At 42.6% G+C, this 17,797-nt stretch overlaps 1 protein-coding gene across 1 annotated transcript in view; it reads left to right on the top strand.

Moving 5' to 3' along the window:
* Nucleotides 1-17,208, top strand: part of Hmga2 (high mobility group AT-hook 2) — a 119,390-nt gene extending 102,182 nt beyond the window's left edge. The window contains exons 4-5 of the mRNA XM_021627186.2: nucleotides 1,849-1,881; nucleotides 12,899-17,208. Of these exons, the coding sequence (XP_021482861.1) occupies nucleotides 1,849-1,881; nucleotides 12,899-12,943 (78 nt within the window). The 3' untranslated portion in view covers nucleotides 12,944-17,208. The remainder of the gene's footprint in view (nucleotides 1-1,848; nucleotides 1,882-12,898) is intronic.
* The last annotated feature ends 589 nt before the right edge of the window (nucleotides 17,209-17,797 follow it).

The raw sequence follows: 17,797 nt of genomic DNA, 5'->3' as shown, positions 1-17,797 counted from the left end.
TTTATTTGGCTTACGCTTCCACACCACTGTTCATCATCGAAGGAAGTCAGGACAGGAACTCAAACCTGGAGGCAGGAGCTGATGCAGAGGCCATGGAGGGGTGCTGCTTACTGACTTGATCCTCATGGCTTGCTCATCCTGTTTTCTTAGAGAACCCAGGACCAAAGGCCCGGGGATGGCACCACCCACAGTGGGCTGGGCCTGCCAATCAATCACTAATTAAATGCTCTACAGGCTTGCCTACAGCCTGATACCATGGAGGCATTTTTTTTTCAGTTGAGGTTTTCTCCTCTCAAATGACTCTATCCTGTGTCAAGTTGACGTAAAACTAACCAGTACAAGTCTCAATGTTGAAAAAAAAAGTTGTGGGTTTTTTGTTTGTTTTTAGTGAGCAAAGCATTTGAATACACATTTCTCTACAGAAGCTAAATGGATTGCTAGTAAGCACATGGAAAAAAAAATGCTTCACGTAGTAGTGAAGAGAGAAATTCAAATTGGAGCAATGGCATTTAACTTTCAACCCCGTTGGAAGTCTAGAATACAAACAGACAGTAACAAGTTGTTGGTACATATATGGAAAAAATTAGAACTCTCCTACATCACCGGTAGGTCCATAAAAGGAAACCCTTCCGGCAGCCACTCAAGTTGGGTGGACGGAGTATCGCTATTATCATTTGGCAAAACCGCTTCTAGGTTATTCACAATAAATGAAAACATACCCCACTAGAACATGCATATGAAAACTCAAGGAGATGCTCGTGGTAGCCAAGAGGTGGAAATAGCCCAAATAGAAACCAACTTATGAACACTGAGATAGGTAAAATGTGGTAAGGTCAAGGAAAGCAATTAACGGTTGATACTGTAGGAGTTATTTTCCCAGTTTTGTTACAAAAGATTTGACAAAGGCCACTCAAGACAGAAAGGGTATAGTTGGGCTTACAGTTCAGGGAGACCCAGTCCATAGTGGTGGAAGGCGATGGCCGCTGGAGCCTGAGGCAGCTGGCCACCTTACTTTCTCTCTTTGAAAGTGGAGAGTGATGGGTGTGTGTGGTTCTTCCTTTTCATTCAGTCTGGAACCCCAATAACGGGACAGTGCTGCCACTTTCTGGGTGGGCCCTCTCTTGTCAGTTAAACCTTTTTGGAAACTCACAGACACACCCAGGGGTGCATTTCCGTGGTGACTGTAAATCCAATTAAGTTTAGATGTTACCATATGAATTACCCTCCTCACCTGGAGACTAAATGTGCAGAGACACCAGACCCCTTTCATAATTCCACCGCTTTGAAAAGTCTGAAACAAGCCAATTTACATGACAGAAGGTAGATGGATGGTGACTTAAGCTCAAGAGGTGGACTAAGGAGGTGGAAAATGATGGGGAGTGGTCACAAATAGATACAGTATTTCGTTTATGGAAAATGGAAATGTTGTGAAGTTAGGTTGTGGTGCTGATTTTGCACCTGCTGTAGAGTAACGATTTCTCTGAATTAACCACTTTAAACAGGAGAATTGTGTGGTTTATAAGTTTTATATTGGTAGAGAGTTTTTCCACTCTTCGAGTTTTATGATATGCAGATGAAAAACGCAAGTTATTCCTGTAGCAAGTTTATTTCAAGCCAAGTCCTGAAGAACCTGTATTGTCTTTCCTTCACAAATGGAGATTATGAATAAACACTCTTTAACTTGGGTGAACTTTTTGAATATTGAATTTTCTCCTTTGCTGTTTGGATCCACATTCACACTTAAAGCTGTGAATAGTCAATATTTTCCCTCCATATGTTTCCTTGTAAAATGTAACACTTCTTTTTTTTTTCTTTTTTCTTTTTTTTTTTTTTTTGTTTCTTCCTTAGCCACAACAAGTCGTTCAGAAGAAGCCTGCTCAGGTAAGACATGATCCTTTATGATTTGTCTCCCCCAAAAAACTCAAGTAAAACATGAACTGAAAAAGGGTTCCAAGCCTTGAATTGGCATTTTCTTGTTTTGATTATGTCAACGTTGAAAAAGGCTGTATCTTCCAGAACCAGGAGTGTGTGTGTGTGTGTGTGTGTGTGTGTGTGGTCTCAGATAATATTATTAAAAACCCCAAACATGGCCAGAGAGAAAGGCACTTGCTGACAACATGATGAGGTGAGTTCAAACCCAGAGTCCATATGTTGGAAAGAGAGCGCCAACTCCTGTAAAATTTTCTCTGACCTCCACTCACATGCCAGGTGGCCATGTGTATGTTATAATATACTGAAACAACAACAACAAACATCAAAGTCTTCATTATAAAAGAAGCATCAGTAACATGCAAAGTAAAACTGTGTCGGGGCTGTAAATAGAAATTTAATTTCATTATATGTTTTACCAATTCTTTCTTTTTTTGGTTTGTATTTTGTTTTGAGATAAGGTCTTCCTGTGTAGTCCAGGTTGTCCTGGAATTTACTGTGGAGACCAGGCTGGCCTCAAACTCATAGAGATCCTCCTGCTTCTTTGTCCTAAGCGCTGGGATTAAAGGCTTGCATCACTATTCCCTACTTGCTTTACCAATTCTTAAATACTAAATTTTGACTTTTCCTCCTGACTCTCCGTAATACTTTGGCTTGATACAAGAATTGCTAGGTCTAAAATTATTCTTGATGTATGACTGAAAACAGCTGTTCATTGAATTGTTCTGCAAATATTTGGTATCCAAAAACATCTCCAGTGAGACCGATCTACTGGAATTTATGTTAATGTTTCCCATTGCTAAACTCTCAGGTCTTGCTTGAAACATCATAACTGCAATATTAAATTAAAAATAACCTTACTTCTTTTGGTCCTTTAAGCCTGGAGTTTCTTGTCCAAGCTACAGTGTATACATAGGGGCATAAAATTCATATTTGTTGAAGAAACAGATTTTGAAGAAAACATAACTTATGTATAAACTAATCAGAGTTTCCAAAAATGTAAAGTATAAGAATGTCCAGGGTTGGGAATATAACTCAATGGTAGAGGCTTGCCTAACATTCGTGAGGACCTGTGTTCAATTCTCAGCACCAAAAACAAAACAAAGGAGGCCCTGGTGTTTTCTTGGATTTGAACAGACATTCAGGACATGTAGGTAGAACCTATTACAGTGAATCTCTAAGTAGTGTCATGAGGCGTGAAGTTCTCTTTCAGATAGTCATGTAGACCTATTCTTCGTAATTAAAAGTAGCCATAGAAATGATGGTTTCCCTAGAGCTTTCTCTGAAAAGAATGTTGCTCTGCATAGGGGAGAAAAAAAAAAACATGCAGGCAGCCTTAACATATGTGCTCCTTTCTAAAAACGCTGCTTGGGATAACACTGAAGTTTTAATATGCATATAAGGATACAGGGGAAGTGAATCAAATAAATACATGTATTGTAACTATGATCAATGCAAAGCTCTGTTAGAACAACAACAAAAATCACGTTGTTGTTCCCAAACCTAAAAGGCCAGCATGACATGAGCAGTACTGAAGATACTGTTTTTAAGAAATATTTAACTGAGCAAAATGTAAGTAAGCACTCGATGTGATGACCTCTTATCCTTCATGGGGAAGAGAAGCAAGAGACAGTGAGTGAGCAGTGCTGTGCTGGAACATGGCAAGATGTTTGGACATTTGTCTAACAAGCAAATGGTCACAAAATGTCAATGCACATGTGCCCCAAAGGGGACACAGATGAATGAGTAGGTCATAAGTTATTATGGGACAAATTCCCTAAGAGCTGAACTCCATGGTTTTCCTTGATTTTGTTGTTACCGTCTAATTACAGAAGAGAAAGTAGAGACCTAGGAGATGTCATAGGTGAAATAAATGCCATGTACAGCAGTAGAGTATGATATAGTATATGTATATTAAATATAACATATAAGTAGAATAGTGTATACACTATTATAGTATATAATAAATAATATAATGTTTGCTTTCCTAGAAAGCAAGTTTTGAAACACCAACAACTTGGTTTAAAGACCTTTACATGAGTATTTTTCGTTCACTCTCTCTGTGACCCTAATGGGCAGCCAGGAACGAACATACTCAGTGAAGAAAGAAAAAAAAAAAAAACACAGCAAGATGTTTGGACACGATATATATATTTTACCATATATAGTAGAATAGTATATAATATATATGGCATATGCATCACAGGTAGAAATCATAAATGTGTCTGTGAAGGATTATAAATGGGGCTTTAAAGCACCAAGGATAATATAAGTGAAATCGCACACATGCGTACACACACGCTTGCACACATTCACACACATGCCAGGGAGTCAAGAATCAGGAGTCTGAAAGGAGTCACAAAAGAGGCAATGGCCGTCACTGATCTGTCTGTCTGTCTTTACAGATCTTGTTCAAATTTTCCCTTTAAAGGAAAGCAGCTCAGACAGAATTAGAGGGGAAGTGAACACAGCTCATCGGGCGACCTAATTTATATCGCCTGGAAGCACAGTGATGAATTTTCTAAACGCAGGCTGCATGGAAGTTTGTGGAGGATAACGTAAATTCTACAGAGCAGAAGATTCTCTTCTCTTCCCATCTGTTTCTTTCAAAATACCCTCCCAAGGCGGGAGAGACAGATCAGTGGTTAAGAATACTGGCTCTTCTTCCAAAGGCCCTGAGTTCAATTCCCAGCAACCACGTGATAGCTCACAACCATTTATAATGAGATCTGGTGTGCAGGTGTACATGCAGGCAGAACGCTGTATACATGATAAATAAATAAATATTAAAAAAAATACCCTCCCAGTTGGCTTGTCCCTGAGGCAGTCTGGATTGGCCCAGGCTCATGTCCTCTGTTCATCAAAGCACCTGACAACTAGCACAATTAAGTGTGTCATGTGTAAAGCAAAGAGACAGCCATGCATGTGACTCAAGTGTTTCCGTCTGGCCATTTCTAGGCTTTGTCCTGTGTATCCATCTGGGAAAAATGCATAACAATGACTCTTCCCTAATTTTCAAGAAAAGCATAAGAAATATATAATTATGTAAATATCAAAAGAGGAGATTTTGCTCGAACTAAATTTTGGCTGCTTGGTTTCTCATATCTCGACATTTCTGTCTTGAAAAATTTTTAGAGTTTTTATTAATCCAAAATGTCCCTTTTTTATCTCATGTTTTCACTGCACGTTTTCGGGGTTTTGGTTTTTGAGGGGTTGTTGTTGTCACTGTTTGTTTTTCTAAGACAGGGTTTCTCTGTGTATCCCTGGCTGTCCTGGAACTCTCTTTGTAGACCAGGCTGGTCCCGAACTTACAGAGATTTACCAGCCTCCGCCTCCCTAGTGCTGAGATTAAAGCTGTGTACCACCACACCCAGCCCTCACTGCATGTTTTTAAAATAAGATTTTTTTTTCTTTTATGTTGAGGGATATTGTATAGCCATTGCTAAATCCTATCATTAAGGTGAAAGCCATCAGAACCACCTTCCTTCTGTGTATGTCACGTGAATATCGGCGCACACATACACTGGCTCTGTGGTAAAGAATGCTGACACAACCTGGGATAGAAAGCATCATAAGGTCACTCTGAGGGGACAAACTCAGCACGATGCCAAGCTCAACATCTGGTGTTTGTATTTATAAGTGTGTTTATAAAAGTTTAAGGCAAGCTCTGTTAGGCTGGGGGTTGCATTTGGAAAATGTACCAGGTGCCACCTTCGCAAACCTCGAGTCTGTCCCAGAGTTCTTCTGGGCAGAAACTCATCCATTCCAGTCTGAAGAGGGAAAATGTCTGCAGTGCTCACACTGGCTCTCCTTAATTTCTCAAACCACAGACAGCACGGCTTAATAGACATCTCACTCTGCATTTTACAGTGCTAAAGTAAGCAATCAGTAGAAACTAGCTAATTAGAAATTACCAAATTCTTCAGCAAGCCGAAGTAACTCCTCACCACATACATTCAAAACTCAGTTTTATAAGAAAAGGATGATAGATTTTTTTTTTCCTCCAAGTTATCATTACTGACCCAAGGTATTTTTTTTTCCTCTCAAGTTCTTGTTTTTAACCCTGCCTTCGGAGAAGGCCCTGCTAGCCTGCCTATGTCTTACTGTTTCTCAAAGTTCCCATTTTCATGTGTTGAATGGAGATTAAAAGTGGCCCCTTATATATAATCCAGACATTTTGCTCATCAAAGGGAAAGCAGGGTTTTTTGTTTTGTTTTGTTTCAATTCTCACAACATCCTGCCGTTCAGTGCACATGGTCCATTTGAAAGCTTTCCCTGAGTTATTAAAACAGGAATAAACCTTCTCTAAAACTGCCAGTTTCTGAAAGGCTTGAAACCCAGCGTTCCACGTCAAGACAGGCTTCTTACCTGCAAACATCTTCCGTGTGTGGTGTGCGTCAGGGTAAGGGCATCCAAGGAAACCTCAGTGGTCATGCGGTACCTGCCCTCTTCCAACATGTTGAATGCTTTCACAGAAACTTGAAGGGCGGTTTTTAAGGATGTTTATATTGCAGACAACCTAAACATTGTTTGGAGCAAAATGAAAAATTTCATTTGGGAGACAAGAAAGTTGATGAATTACAGCCAGCATGTCCTTCTCAAAGAAGGCATTTTTACTGGGCGCTTTTAGTCTAGACACACAAAGGAGGAAGGAGAGAGAGAAGACAGCATCCTCACTCCAACGCTCACCTTTTACGTGGTCCCTTGGCCAAAATGCAGTAAATAGTTCACAATAAATCAGACTTGCAGTCACCAGTCGGCTCACTTGGGAGCCTGTGATTTACGCACCTAAGTCATAAAGGGCACTGATTGATTTATTTCCCTGCTTACATTCTTCCAAGCTGGTAAAACATTTTGTGGGCCTATAAATGTTTGGTACCAAGTGGCAAACATGAAGGATCCCATCAAAGACTTGCTTGAGCTTCGATGTTTTGTTGTATAGGAAATACTTTTTTGACTTCACCTCTGACCCCTGGCATGGCAAAGGTCAAGGGAAATGGAGAGAGCAAAGTTGAAACCAGTATTTAGCCCAGCTCAAAGGCGTACAGGGAAGACAAAGGGCAGAGGATACACTGAAAAATGATCATGATCATTAACCCTAAAGAGATGCGGTGATTTCCTTAGCTTACTGTCCTAATAAAGAAGGATCTGGTAGGTCTGCTGCTTGTAGGCTGGGATTGGCTACAGAGATAATGTTCCTAACAGAAGTGAAAGGGTCAAGAGGGCAATCTCTGGAACTCAAAAAAAAAAAAAAAACAAATTCTGGACTTGACAGATTTACCTCAGTGTTGTTGTTGGTGCTGTGGTGGCGGTGATGGTGGTAGTAATGGTGATGGTTGTGGTTGTGGTTGTCATGGTGGTGGTTGTTGCTGCTGTTTAGGTCAATGTTTTAGCTATGTGAGTTAGCCTCCCTGTGAAAGAACAGGGCTTTCTGCTCCTCCTGCTCACATCGCAGATGGCCATTTCCTTTGCACTTCGATGTAAGCTGGATCAAATACAGTATTTGTCAGGTATCTAAATTATCTTCCACACTTGCCAACCCACATTAAATATGGAATAAAAAGTAGTGAACATTCAAGCCTAGTGTTTGCGAGCAAGTCCTCCATGCTAGAACAGGCTATCAGGCAGGAAAGGGTCCCTGCACCCTCAAATGACTGTTGGGTCATTACTTGTTAATCTGCTATGATTATTGAAATTTTTAGTATCATCATTCAAAAGTCAAACCTCAGGGCAGAGCTGAAGGAATGGGCTCAGTAGCTAAAGTGCTTGGCACACAGATCCCCAGAACTCAATTAAATGCCCAGCGGGCATTAGCCTGCTGGTAATCCCAGCCTCAGAGGGTAGAGATTATTACACAGTCTTACAAAGAGCAGGTTTGCAAACAGCCATCTCGACCAGCCGTCGACCTCTGGCTGCCAATGCACATGTGCCATATGTGTGTACAAAGACATACCCACATGCATGGAAACGTGTGTGCACACACACACAAAGCACACCCCACATACACACACAAGCAAAAAATGAAAAGAGAAAAAGAATACTCAAGATAATGACAAATATTGGTATAATTGTCCTTAAAGTTCAGGGAGTGATCTGTTGCCTAACAACACATACATCAGTCAGCCAGAGTTTTATACAAAGTAAGGAGGGTGAAGAAAGGGTTCCTCCTGATTTGTGTCAGCAGTAAGCAGGTTTGTACTCCATCCAGTAAGTAGGCTTCTTCTAAACCATATTTTAAAATTGGTTTGCATTAAAATAAGAATATGGGTGATTTTGGAAGTTTTTCCTGAATGTTTCTTCCACACATGAATCTTTTTGCTGTATCTTCATTTATTTTTCACATACAAGGCTCCTGTCCTAAGAATAGAAAATTTGGCCAGATTCATGGCCCTCAGAAAGTATAGCTCCTAAAATCTGTGAGTTGCTTGTATGTGAAACGATTTCTCCATGTGTTACACATACAAGCAACTTTGTCTCTCTCTCTCTCTCTGTCTCTCTCTCTCTCTCTCTCTCTCATACACACACACACACACACACACACACACACCAAAAAAAAAAATTTTGCCTTTGATCCCAGGACAGAGAAATACTTGGTGTCCCAGGGACCAGTGCTACGTCTATTGCAATTCTTTCCATGAGAGAACTACGACAGCACAAACATTAGTGCATTTTCCACCTGGCCTCATGGAGCAGGCCTGTAATTCCACGAGAATGAAACAGGACTGCCTGGACTACAGACAAACCTAGGCAACTTCGTAAGGCCTTGTCTCAAAATAAAAAGTGAAAGGGGGTGGGGGAGGTTAGAATACAGTGGCGGATCCTAGATTCAATGCTTAGCACCACAAACACATATTTTTTAAGAACCTAGGTTTTTTCATCTTGGTGAAGAATTAGTTAACAGTTTTGTGTGTTTGTTTGTTTGTTTCTCAAGACTCTATTATTCACAGGTATAAAAGCAAACACAGAATAGGTGATTGGGTAAATAGCATTCTACACCCACATCCAATAAGGGTGTTTACCCAGCTGGGCACAACGGCACACACCTGTGATCTCAGCACTGGGGAGGCAGAGGCAGTCGGATCTCTGAGGCTAGCCTGGTCTACAGAGTGAGTTCCGGGACAGCCAGGGCTACGCAAAGAAACCTCATCTTGGAAACCAAAGCTATGAGAAAGAAAAGAAACCTCTACACAGTTTTTTAGAGCCAGTGTGAACTTCTGTGATTTTTTTCACCCTCCTTACCAAACACATACCACAAAGCATCACGGCATCACCTGCATCCAAGTTTTCAAGACGGGCTCTTCCACTTCAGACCTGCTATTGATTCTTCCTCCAAAAAAAATAATAAGCCCTGAGCTCCATTCTTAACTAAACGCCATGTAGTTCACACCCTTGCCTGACCGCCAAACATGGCTTTGAGCAGCAGGCTCCCCTCTCCCTTGCTTTTTAATCACTTAAAGTATACCCAAAGCTGTGAGCATGGTGTTGAACCAACTTGAAAGAATGGCATATGTAAACTGTATTGTAGGAAATTTTTTTTTCAAAGCTCCCAAAGCAAGGAGTCCCACATGAACAAAAGAAAACCTGAGGCCAAATGAGTGCAACTTTCTGATAGTTATCACAGAAATAGAGTTCTCTAGCTCTGCCCACCCCTTTGTCCCTTCCATCAGTTTTCTGCCGGTCGCCTTAATAAGTAGCCGTGTGAACATCGGGAGCAGGACATGGTCAGTGTCCGAGGGATGCTGGTAAAAAATGTCACCGTACAAATCTACTCCGAAAAAGTCCTTGAGAGTAACATTCCTGAAGCCCCATTCTGAACAGGTAAACCTTAACCAGAGCACGGTTGTTTGGCTTTCCCGGTCCGTTAGCCAGCCCCTAATGGGATGTGTGTAACTCTCAGGCACAGTATGTCAGTCTGTCTCCTTGGTACTTCAGGGCTTCCATGTTAAGTTACGGCACTGAAAATTTCTTGCGCAACGTGTGGTAAACGTGAGGTCGTCTTTAGACACATCTGGAGGTGCAAGCTGGGCTCCACAGCCCACAGCCATGTCTGCTGAGTTACTAAAAAGGATGGAGGTTGATGGCAATTTCTCTGGTGGTGACAGGATGCCCTTGGGGACAGCAGAGACAACTGCTTATTCCAGATACCCCTTGTTTCTCTCTGTCTCTTTGCATGGCACAAGAGCCCTGCTTAAGTTCAGTGGGACCTTAGAACTAGAGTCAGTTTTCCAACCTTATCCTGTACCTGACAGGATTTTTTTTCCTATTAGTTGTTTACACCATTGTGTGTGCATGGTGGGGGTGGGGGAGATAGACATATAGAGCCACTTAGAGAGGTGAGAACCGAGATTGATGGGGATGGGAAGGGCCATCCGCCCTGCCATCGTCACCTGCTTGGCCAACCTTGGCCATTGTTTTGGAGGGAGGCCAGCCGAGGCTGTGCCAAGAAATACGCTCTCCACTAAGCCTGTGAGAAGCCCGCTGTGCTGAACATATGAGAGCCACATTGCCACCCAACGTTGAGTGAGTGAGACTTCCCAACCCTGAGCCCCTCGTTAAGTCCCGGGTCCTAATTGATAGTTACCAGCAGAAGAATTTCAAGGTCAGCGGAAAGATACATAAATAAAGCTACTCCCCATGTTGTGTTAAGAACTGCTAAGAAAAAGAAACGAGGGGACCGTCATTTGGGGCTGAGTTGTGTCTAAGGGGTTTGACTATCAGGAGTTTCAAGCGCTCACATCAAACAAGGCTCCTGGGAATGTTTTGAAAAGCCCATCACATTCCATCCTAGTGCAAGATCTCTGTAAGTTCACGGCCTGAGAAATCCTACTTCCTTCCCAATCCTCCAAGTGCGTGGGTTTCCAGATCGAGGAATATCAAGCCAGGAGGAGTGTAGAATAATCATGCTCCGTCCAGGGAGGCTTTCCAGCTTGACTTCATCCTATTGAATCTGCTCACCGTGAGGCTGGGGTGAAGCAGGCCTACTCCTGTGCTGTGCTCGCCTCTGGAGGAGCAGCCTAAAGTGAGTCCACACCTCACGTCACGATGAGAAGTGAGTCCTCTGGGAGAGGACAAAGAGGGCAACTGCCAAGACTTTCTGGATTTAAATATTAAGTGAAAAGACAGGGTCACGGGGCAGCTGACCCTCAGCTTGTCTCTCTTTCGTCTACCCAGGGCTTTGATCATGCTACATCCTCCTTTCTAACAGGACTCCACAGAGAATCTCGGGGTCGTGGCCTGTTGCCTCATCAAGATGGGAAGCCCACAATTTGGCAGGCCCGGGAGGAGAGGGGAGGCAGCTTCGTGCGGTCCCCATCTCCCACAAAACCAAAAGCAGACTAAACAAAACCGGTGTGAACTCCTGTGACTTGATGCTGCTGCGATTCTGTTTTTCAAGCTGTAGTCCATTCATTTGTGTGTGTGCATATTCCCAGGATTTACAGCTCTCTCCGTCGTTAGTGGGGGTTGGGGTGGAAAACCTTTCTTGAAGAACTTCTAGAAAGCTGTGGACTGTGTAGGAAGCACGGGCTAGGGGCTCCATGACTGCTCTGTGTGTGTGTGTGTGTGTGTGTGTGTGTGTGTGTGTGTGTGTGTGTGCACATCCACAGGAGGGCATGAACAGCCTGTGGAGAGGGCTTCTCTACTCCCATTTGCTACTTTTGCAAAGAAGCGTCACACATGGTAACAGTTAGGCGCCCCTTCACAGCTGAAGTGTCTCAGACACTAATGAATGGAAGTTCGGCTGTGTTGTACAGAGGGCTGTAAGGCATTCTTTACTGAGGGGTACACTGTGGCGACCTGAGAAAGGAAGAGAGGTATAAATTGTGTCAGTTAGCCACCCAGACAAAATGAAGCCATGTGGAAAATCAAATCTATTAAAGTATGAAGGCTGTTTTAAGCTGGCCATTCTTAAAGGGGCGCCATTGGCTGCCGGAGTAAACGTTTACCTCTGTCCCAGATCTTTTTTTACACGCTGTCTTTGGAGACAGCCGGCAGCACTTGATAGAAATCATCCTCCCAACTAATGACACTTTTTATCGGAAATGTTTATTGTCTCCGCTTTACCACCCATGTCCTGAAAGGTATTGCAGGTTTTGTTAAATAAGCAAAAGTTAAAAGAACTTTGTAGCTCACACCAGCTTGCAGGAACCCCAACAAATTCCAGAGCCATAAGGAATGAGAAGGGGGGGTGTGTGTGGAGTTAGATTTATATGGAGGAGAGGCCCTGAAAAAACATATATATTAGTTTTCTCTGCTTGGCTGGCCCACCATTAAATGTTTGCCTGATGTTGACGGATTTAGGATTGAGACTGAACAGTTATGTCAAACTTTGCTCGTTGCCTCAAAATGTGCTTTAATAAATGTAAGAATAAGGAAACAGCTCTCTGAAACAGCGCACTCTCAGAGTGGGGTCTGCTGCCGCCACCAGTCCAATTTAACCCAAACCTGCCCCTGCGTGCCTTGCAACTTTTGGTAGATGGCTTGTCCGCCACCCCCCGGCTTTCTCATCTAGGAAAAAGCATCTAGCCAACACCAAAAGGGCGGCAGCTACCATTACAGGCACCCGGCGAGCGGGGTTTCTTTCCTTAACACTGTTTTTAAGGGCAGTGATGGCAGGTTTTAAAACTGATGACTGGCATGCTGTCGGGAAAAATAAATCTCTTTCTTGGTGAGTAAAGCGTCCAGGGATCCCACAGTCTCCAGACTGCAAACAATTCAATTTGCTGACCAGCAACCATGATGCCTTAAGTCAACAGTGACTGAAGGCAGCGCTGGGAAAAGACAGCCCCTTGATTCCTCAATGACGCGGGTCAGGAGCCTGGGAACCGAAGGCAGGGAGAGGCACTGTCAAGCAAGCTCAGGCTGGGCATGGTGGAGGCGGACAGCCCCGTGCTGGCGCGCGGGAGGGGTGCACTGGGCAGCTGAGGTCCCCCGGGATGAGGCCTAACCCACCTGCCCTCGTGTGTTGCAGGAGACCGAAGAGACATCCTCGCAAGAGTCTGCCGAGGAGGATTAGGGGGCGCCGACATTCGAATTCTACCTCACCATCAGTTGGATCTTTCGAAGGGAGAAGACACTGCAGTGACCACTTACTCTCTACTGCCACGGTCTTTCCACTTTCTGCGGGGTGGGGCAGGGGCGGGACTGGGCGAGGGGCGGGGGCGGGGCGGGAGAACTCACATAACCTTGAAAAGGACTATATTAATCACTTTCTTTGTAATCCCTTCACAGTCCCAGGTTTAGTGACAAACTGCTGTAAACACGGGGGACACAGTTTAACAATGCAACTTTTAATGACTGTTTTCTTTTTCCTTTAACCTACTAATAGTTTGTGGATCTGATAAGCAGGAGCGGGGTGGTTGGGAGAAACTCTGGTGGGCTTAATCAGTCACTGCGTGCAAACCCTAAACCGGCACCCTGGTGACAGGGAGCATTCGTATAAGAAAAGCACTGTATGTGATCCGGCTCACCCAGATGCCGCTCCACCCTGATCATAGGAAATCTTTTACTTAGAACACCAAAGATAAGGGCTAGACACTACTCTCCTTTGTGTATAATCTTGTAGACACTTACTTGATGATTTTTTTTTCTTTTTAATTCTGAATGAAAATGCTGGTGTATCTTTTCGTACAGCTAGCAAACCAGAATAGGTTACGCTCATTTTTCAAAAAGGGAAGTAAGCAGATAATAAACGTTGACTCCTATGTTGATGGGCTCTCTCTCACACACACACACACACACACACAGCGGCAGGAAACCCGCAAGCTCTCTTTCCCTCTTCGGGAGATCTACACAGCTGAAAGCCACTCAGCAATAAGTGACACTTGTCAGCCTCGAAGCATCCAAGATAACTAGACAAGTAAAATTATCCTTTTTCCTTTTTTTTTTTTTTTTTTTTTTTTTTGGAACTTAATGAAAAGGTACAATACCTGATTAACTCACCCAAGCGATGAGGTGGGAGGAGCGAAATATACATTTCTTTTGCTATATAGTTAAAAGAAAATATTTTTAAAAAGCAAAAAAAAAAAAGCTCTCGCTCGCTCTCTCTCCTCTTTTTCCTCTCCCCCTTCTCTCCCTTGCCTCTCTCTGTTCTCTGTTCTCCTTGTGTACCAGTTTCCGTGAAAGACCGCAATACCACTTACCTCAAACGAAGCCTGTGCGTTACTTCAGGTAACGCATTTCGTTTTGACATAAGGTGGCTGGCCAAGGTGCATTGTCTTGGTTCAGCCTGCCGTCTCTGCATTCGAGCTGCACTTTTCGCCAGAGATGCAATAATGAACCCCCACTACTCAATACTACCTCTGAATGCTACAGTGACTCCACAGTCCTGCACTCGTTACACGCTGCTAGACATGAGCCCTGCAAGAGAGAAAAAGCAACACTTACTGTGTAGGCCCCTCCACCGCCTCCCGTTCTCTGTCATCCCTGTCAAAGAAGCGCCCTCACCCCGTCTCAGCGTGACTATGCATGTTTCTAGGATTTTTTTTTTTTAATTATAATCTTACAGATGCTTGTCGCAGCTTCCCTGCTAGATTGCTACATTAATTTGAAACAGTTTTGTTTTTGTTTTTTTTTTTCTTTAACAAAGTCGCTCCTAGGTTCTTAAGGATAATTTTCTTCAGTGACACTACATTGTATTACACACACACACACACACACACACACACACACGTTTGTAGTGTTCAAATATTACTCTTCAAGTCTGTACCTCAAATGAATTGTTGAAAGAAATGGACTAATTGACTTGCAAGGACCTACCTCCAGACTCCAACAGGAACGAACTTGTAGCCTGCAGCATTTTTTGATTTTCTTCCTCCAGTGTTTGAAATAGTTCAGACTTCACCTATCCCTCATGAAAACTATTTTTGTAAAAGACACTTGATTGAAAAGAACACATTTTTACATACTTTTGCAAAATAAATAAATAAATGAATGAATAAAATCAAGCCAACCTTCAAAGAAACTTGAAACTTTGTAGGTGAGCTACAACCAGCTCAGCTTTTGCCTAATGCAATCAGAAAGGAAAAAAAAAAAAAAGATAGGTTTTTAAGATTAGTTGCCTATAAGAATATGCTTGACAGATATTTTCATGTATTTTACACAATGTGATTTTTGTAAAACGTCTCGAGCAGATTTATTTTGAACGCTTCTTTTGTAGAGTGTTTATGCCTTTCTCTTCTAATGAGTGTGCTGATTTTTCCACGGTGTTAATCCACTGGGCCAGGAGGTAGTTCCTCATCCTAACTAGTGTCAGTATGCCTTCTAATACTGAAGCCAAATGAAACAAACAAACAACTATCTCTCTTCAGCCATTTCAGGGAGGTCATTTCAAAAGGCCACATACCTCTCTGAAACGGGCAGATCGCTCACCGTTCGTGAGTCATCAAAGGAGCTATGGAGAAAATTAAGACTCAATGTGACTCTTAACTGTGCATTACTTAAATAAGCAAATAAACAGTAGCTCACAAAAATGAAATTCCCATTCCGTATCTTCAGATGGGCCTTTTAGAAACCTCATTGGCCGGCTCATAAAAAGTGAAGCAGTTTCTCATGTTGGCCGGACTCGGCACGCTGAGTGAGTTCCACCTTTGATGAAGTTTATTCTTTATTTCCTGTATGTTGTACAATCAAAACACACTACTACCTCTTAAGTCCCAGTATACCTCATTTTTCATACTGAAAAAAAAAAAAAAGAAAAAAAAAGGCTTGTGTCCAATGGAACAGTGAGAACATCATAAAATTTTTATATATATAGTTTATTTTTGTGGGAGATAAATTTTATAAGACTGTTTTTTACTGTTGTTGGTCACGGCTAAGTAAGACTGGACATCTGACTTCTCTACCATTTCTGCAAATCAGGTTATGTTTGCAGGAGAAACGTATCAAGACGATTAGCTGCAGTCGACATTCTCCCCTTTCCTTTGCGCGTCCTCTGACTTTATTCTCTGTTCCTCGCGTAGAATCGCTGTCTGTGCTTGTACTTGGATGGCTTGCTTGTGGCAATACTTCTCTAGTGGATGATCACTGTCTGCACAATAAACATAACGGCCTCTGTGGTCCCCGTGTCTGTGTCCGGGTTCTTATTCTTTGTCATAATTCCATGAAGTCAATAATCAGGGCAAGATGGGAGACATTCGAAGTCCATCTAGTCTACGCCGGAATGTACTGCACACGGTGGCTTGGAGCGTGGTTTAAAGGATGGTTCTCTTACATGATCACCGGCCTGAACTTAGCTGGACGGCCTGACCTGGAATTCCAACAAACAAACAAACAAAACAAAACAAAACAGCTGAGGAGTATAAAGGAAGAATAGGCCGTAGTTTAAAACCACAAAAAGCTGGATCTTTGAGTTGGAAAGACTCGGGGAAAGCACTTGTTGCTTTTGCAGAGAACCTGTTTCCAGAAACCACGTGGCAGCTCACAACCATCTGTAACTCTAATTCTAGGGGATCCAGTGCTGTTTCCTGGCCTGCTCTGGCTCCAGCCATGCATGCGAGACCATACCAACATTCGGGAAAACACCCACACACATAACATTTTAAAAACATGCAGAGTAGTGCATGCCTGTAAAGCCAGCCTGGGGGTAGGAGTAGGGCACAGAGACAGGCCGATTCCTAAAGCTCGTTGGCCAGCCAGCCGCTCCAGATCAGTGAGCCTCAGGTTCCTTGAGAGACCTTGTCTCAAGGAGACAGTGTGGAGGGGCTGAAGAGATGGCTCGGAGGTTAACAAAACTGGCTGGCCTCTCCAGAGGAGCTGAATTCAATCTCCAGCACCCATGCGGCAGCTCACATCTATAACTCCAGTTCTAAGGGATCTGACACCATTTTCTGACCTCTGCGTGCATCAGGGATGCAAGTGGTGCACAGATATATAAGCAGACAGAACATCCATCTATAGAAAATAATTTATAGTGTTTAAATAAAATAAGTAGACAATTTGGTGAAGAAGATAAAGACCTCTGACATCCATCCTGCGCCTCTAAATGCATGCACATGTGCACACATATTTTTACCCACATGCACACATCACACACTTAGACAATGCGACATGCCCCCCATACCCCCAGGCACTCACCCCAAGTAATAATAATGATATAATAATAATAGTAGTAGTAGTAAAAGAAAATAGGAACTAGCGTCCCCAACTGTCTTTGAAATAACATTTGGAGAAACCTACAGAGGGTTAATGACATAAATAAAAAACAAGAGCCACAAAGGTTCCCACAATAGTTTTGTGACTATTTAAAAAAAAATAGTAGATTAGCAGAACCAGAATGCTTCCACGAAGGTCAAGGTCTTCTCTGCATTTCAGTCCTGGACGTTTTAGACAGCCAAAACGTCTGTTGGTCTGGTTGGTGCTACAATCATGGTTAGTGATTTCATATAGAACCTTCAAAGGAAAGTTTGTTTCCAAGAATGTACTTTGTCTAAGATAGTGGGAAGTTTTGTTTTGTTTTGTTTTAACCAGATGCAATCCTTCATTCACTGATTCTTTCTCACAGCTTATATTTAGGGTGTGCTCAGTTGTGATAAGTCCCAGAGCAAAAGGTATTGTTTCAAGATATTGCATAGATACAGAAATAGTTATGGAACAGACCATTTGAGAAAAAGATGAGGAGAACTGTGCCCAGAAGAATTCAAAAGAGGAAAGCCATTCTTCCTAGAGTGAATGGTTACTGTTATCATTAGTTCAGCTCCAAAGTAGAGAGACCAGCCAAGCACATTTAACACGACCTATACTTAATCTCAGTTTTGTCAGAAAAGCATGCAACAAGAAACTACTTTTTTAATCAAAATAATCAAATGAAGAGGAAATCATTGGCTTGAAACTAGAATATCAAAGAATATACGATCTTTAGATTAGGATAAAT

This window comes from Meriones unguiculatus, chromosome 2 (assembly GCF_030254825.1).
Source record: "Meriones unguiculatus strain TT.TT164.6M chromosome 2, Bangor_MerUng_6.1, whole genome shotgun sequence".
Taxonomy (NCBI): domain Eukaryota; kingdom Metazoa; phylum Chordata; class Mammalia; order Rodentia; family Muridae; genus Meriones; species Meriones unguiculatus.
Note: the sequence above shows the minus strand (reverse complement) of the source record. Positions and strands in the feature narration are given on the sequence as shown.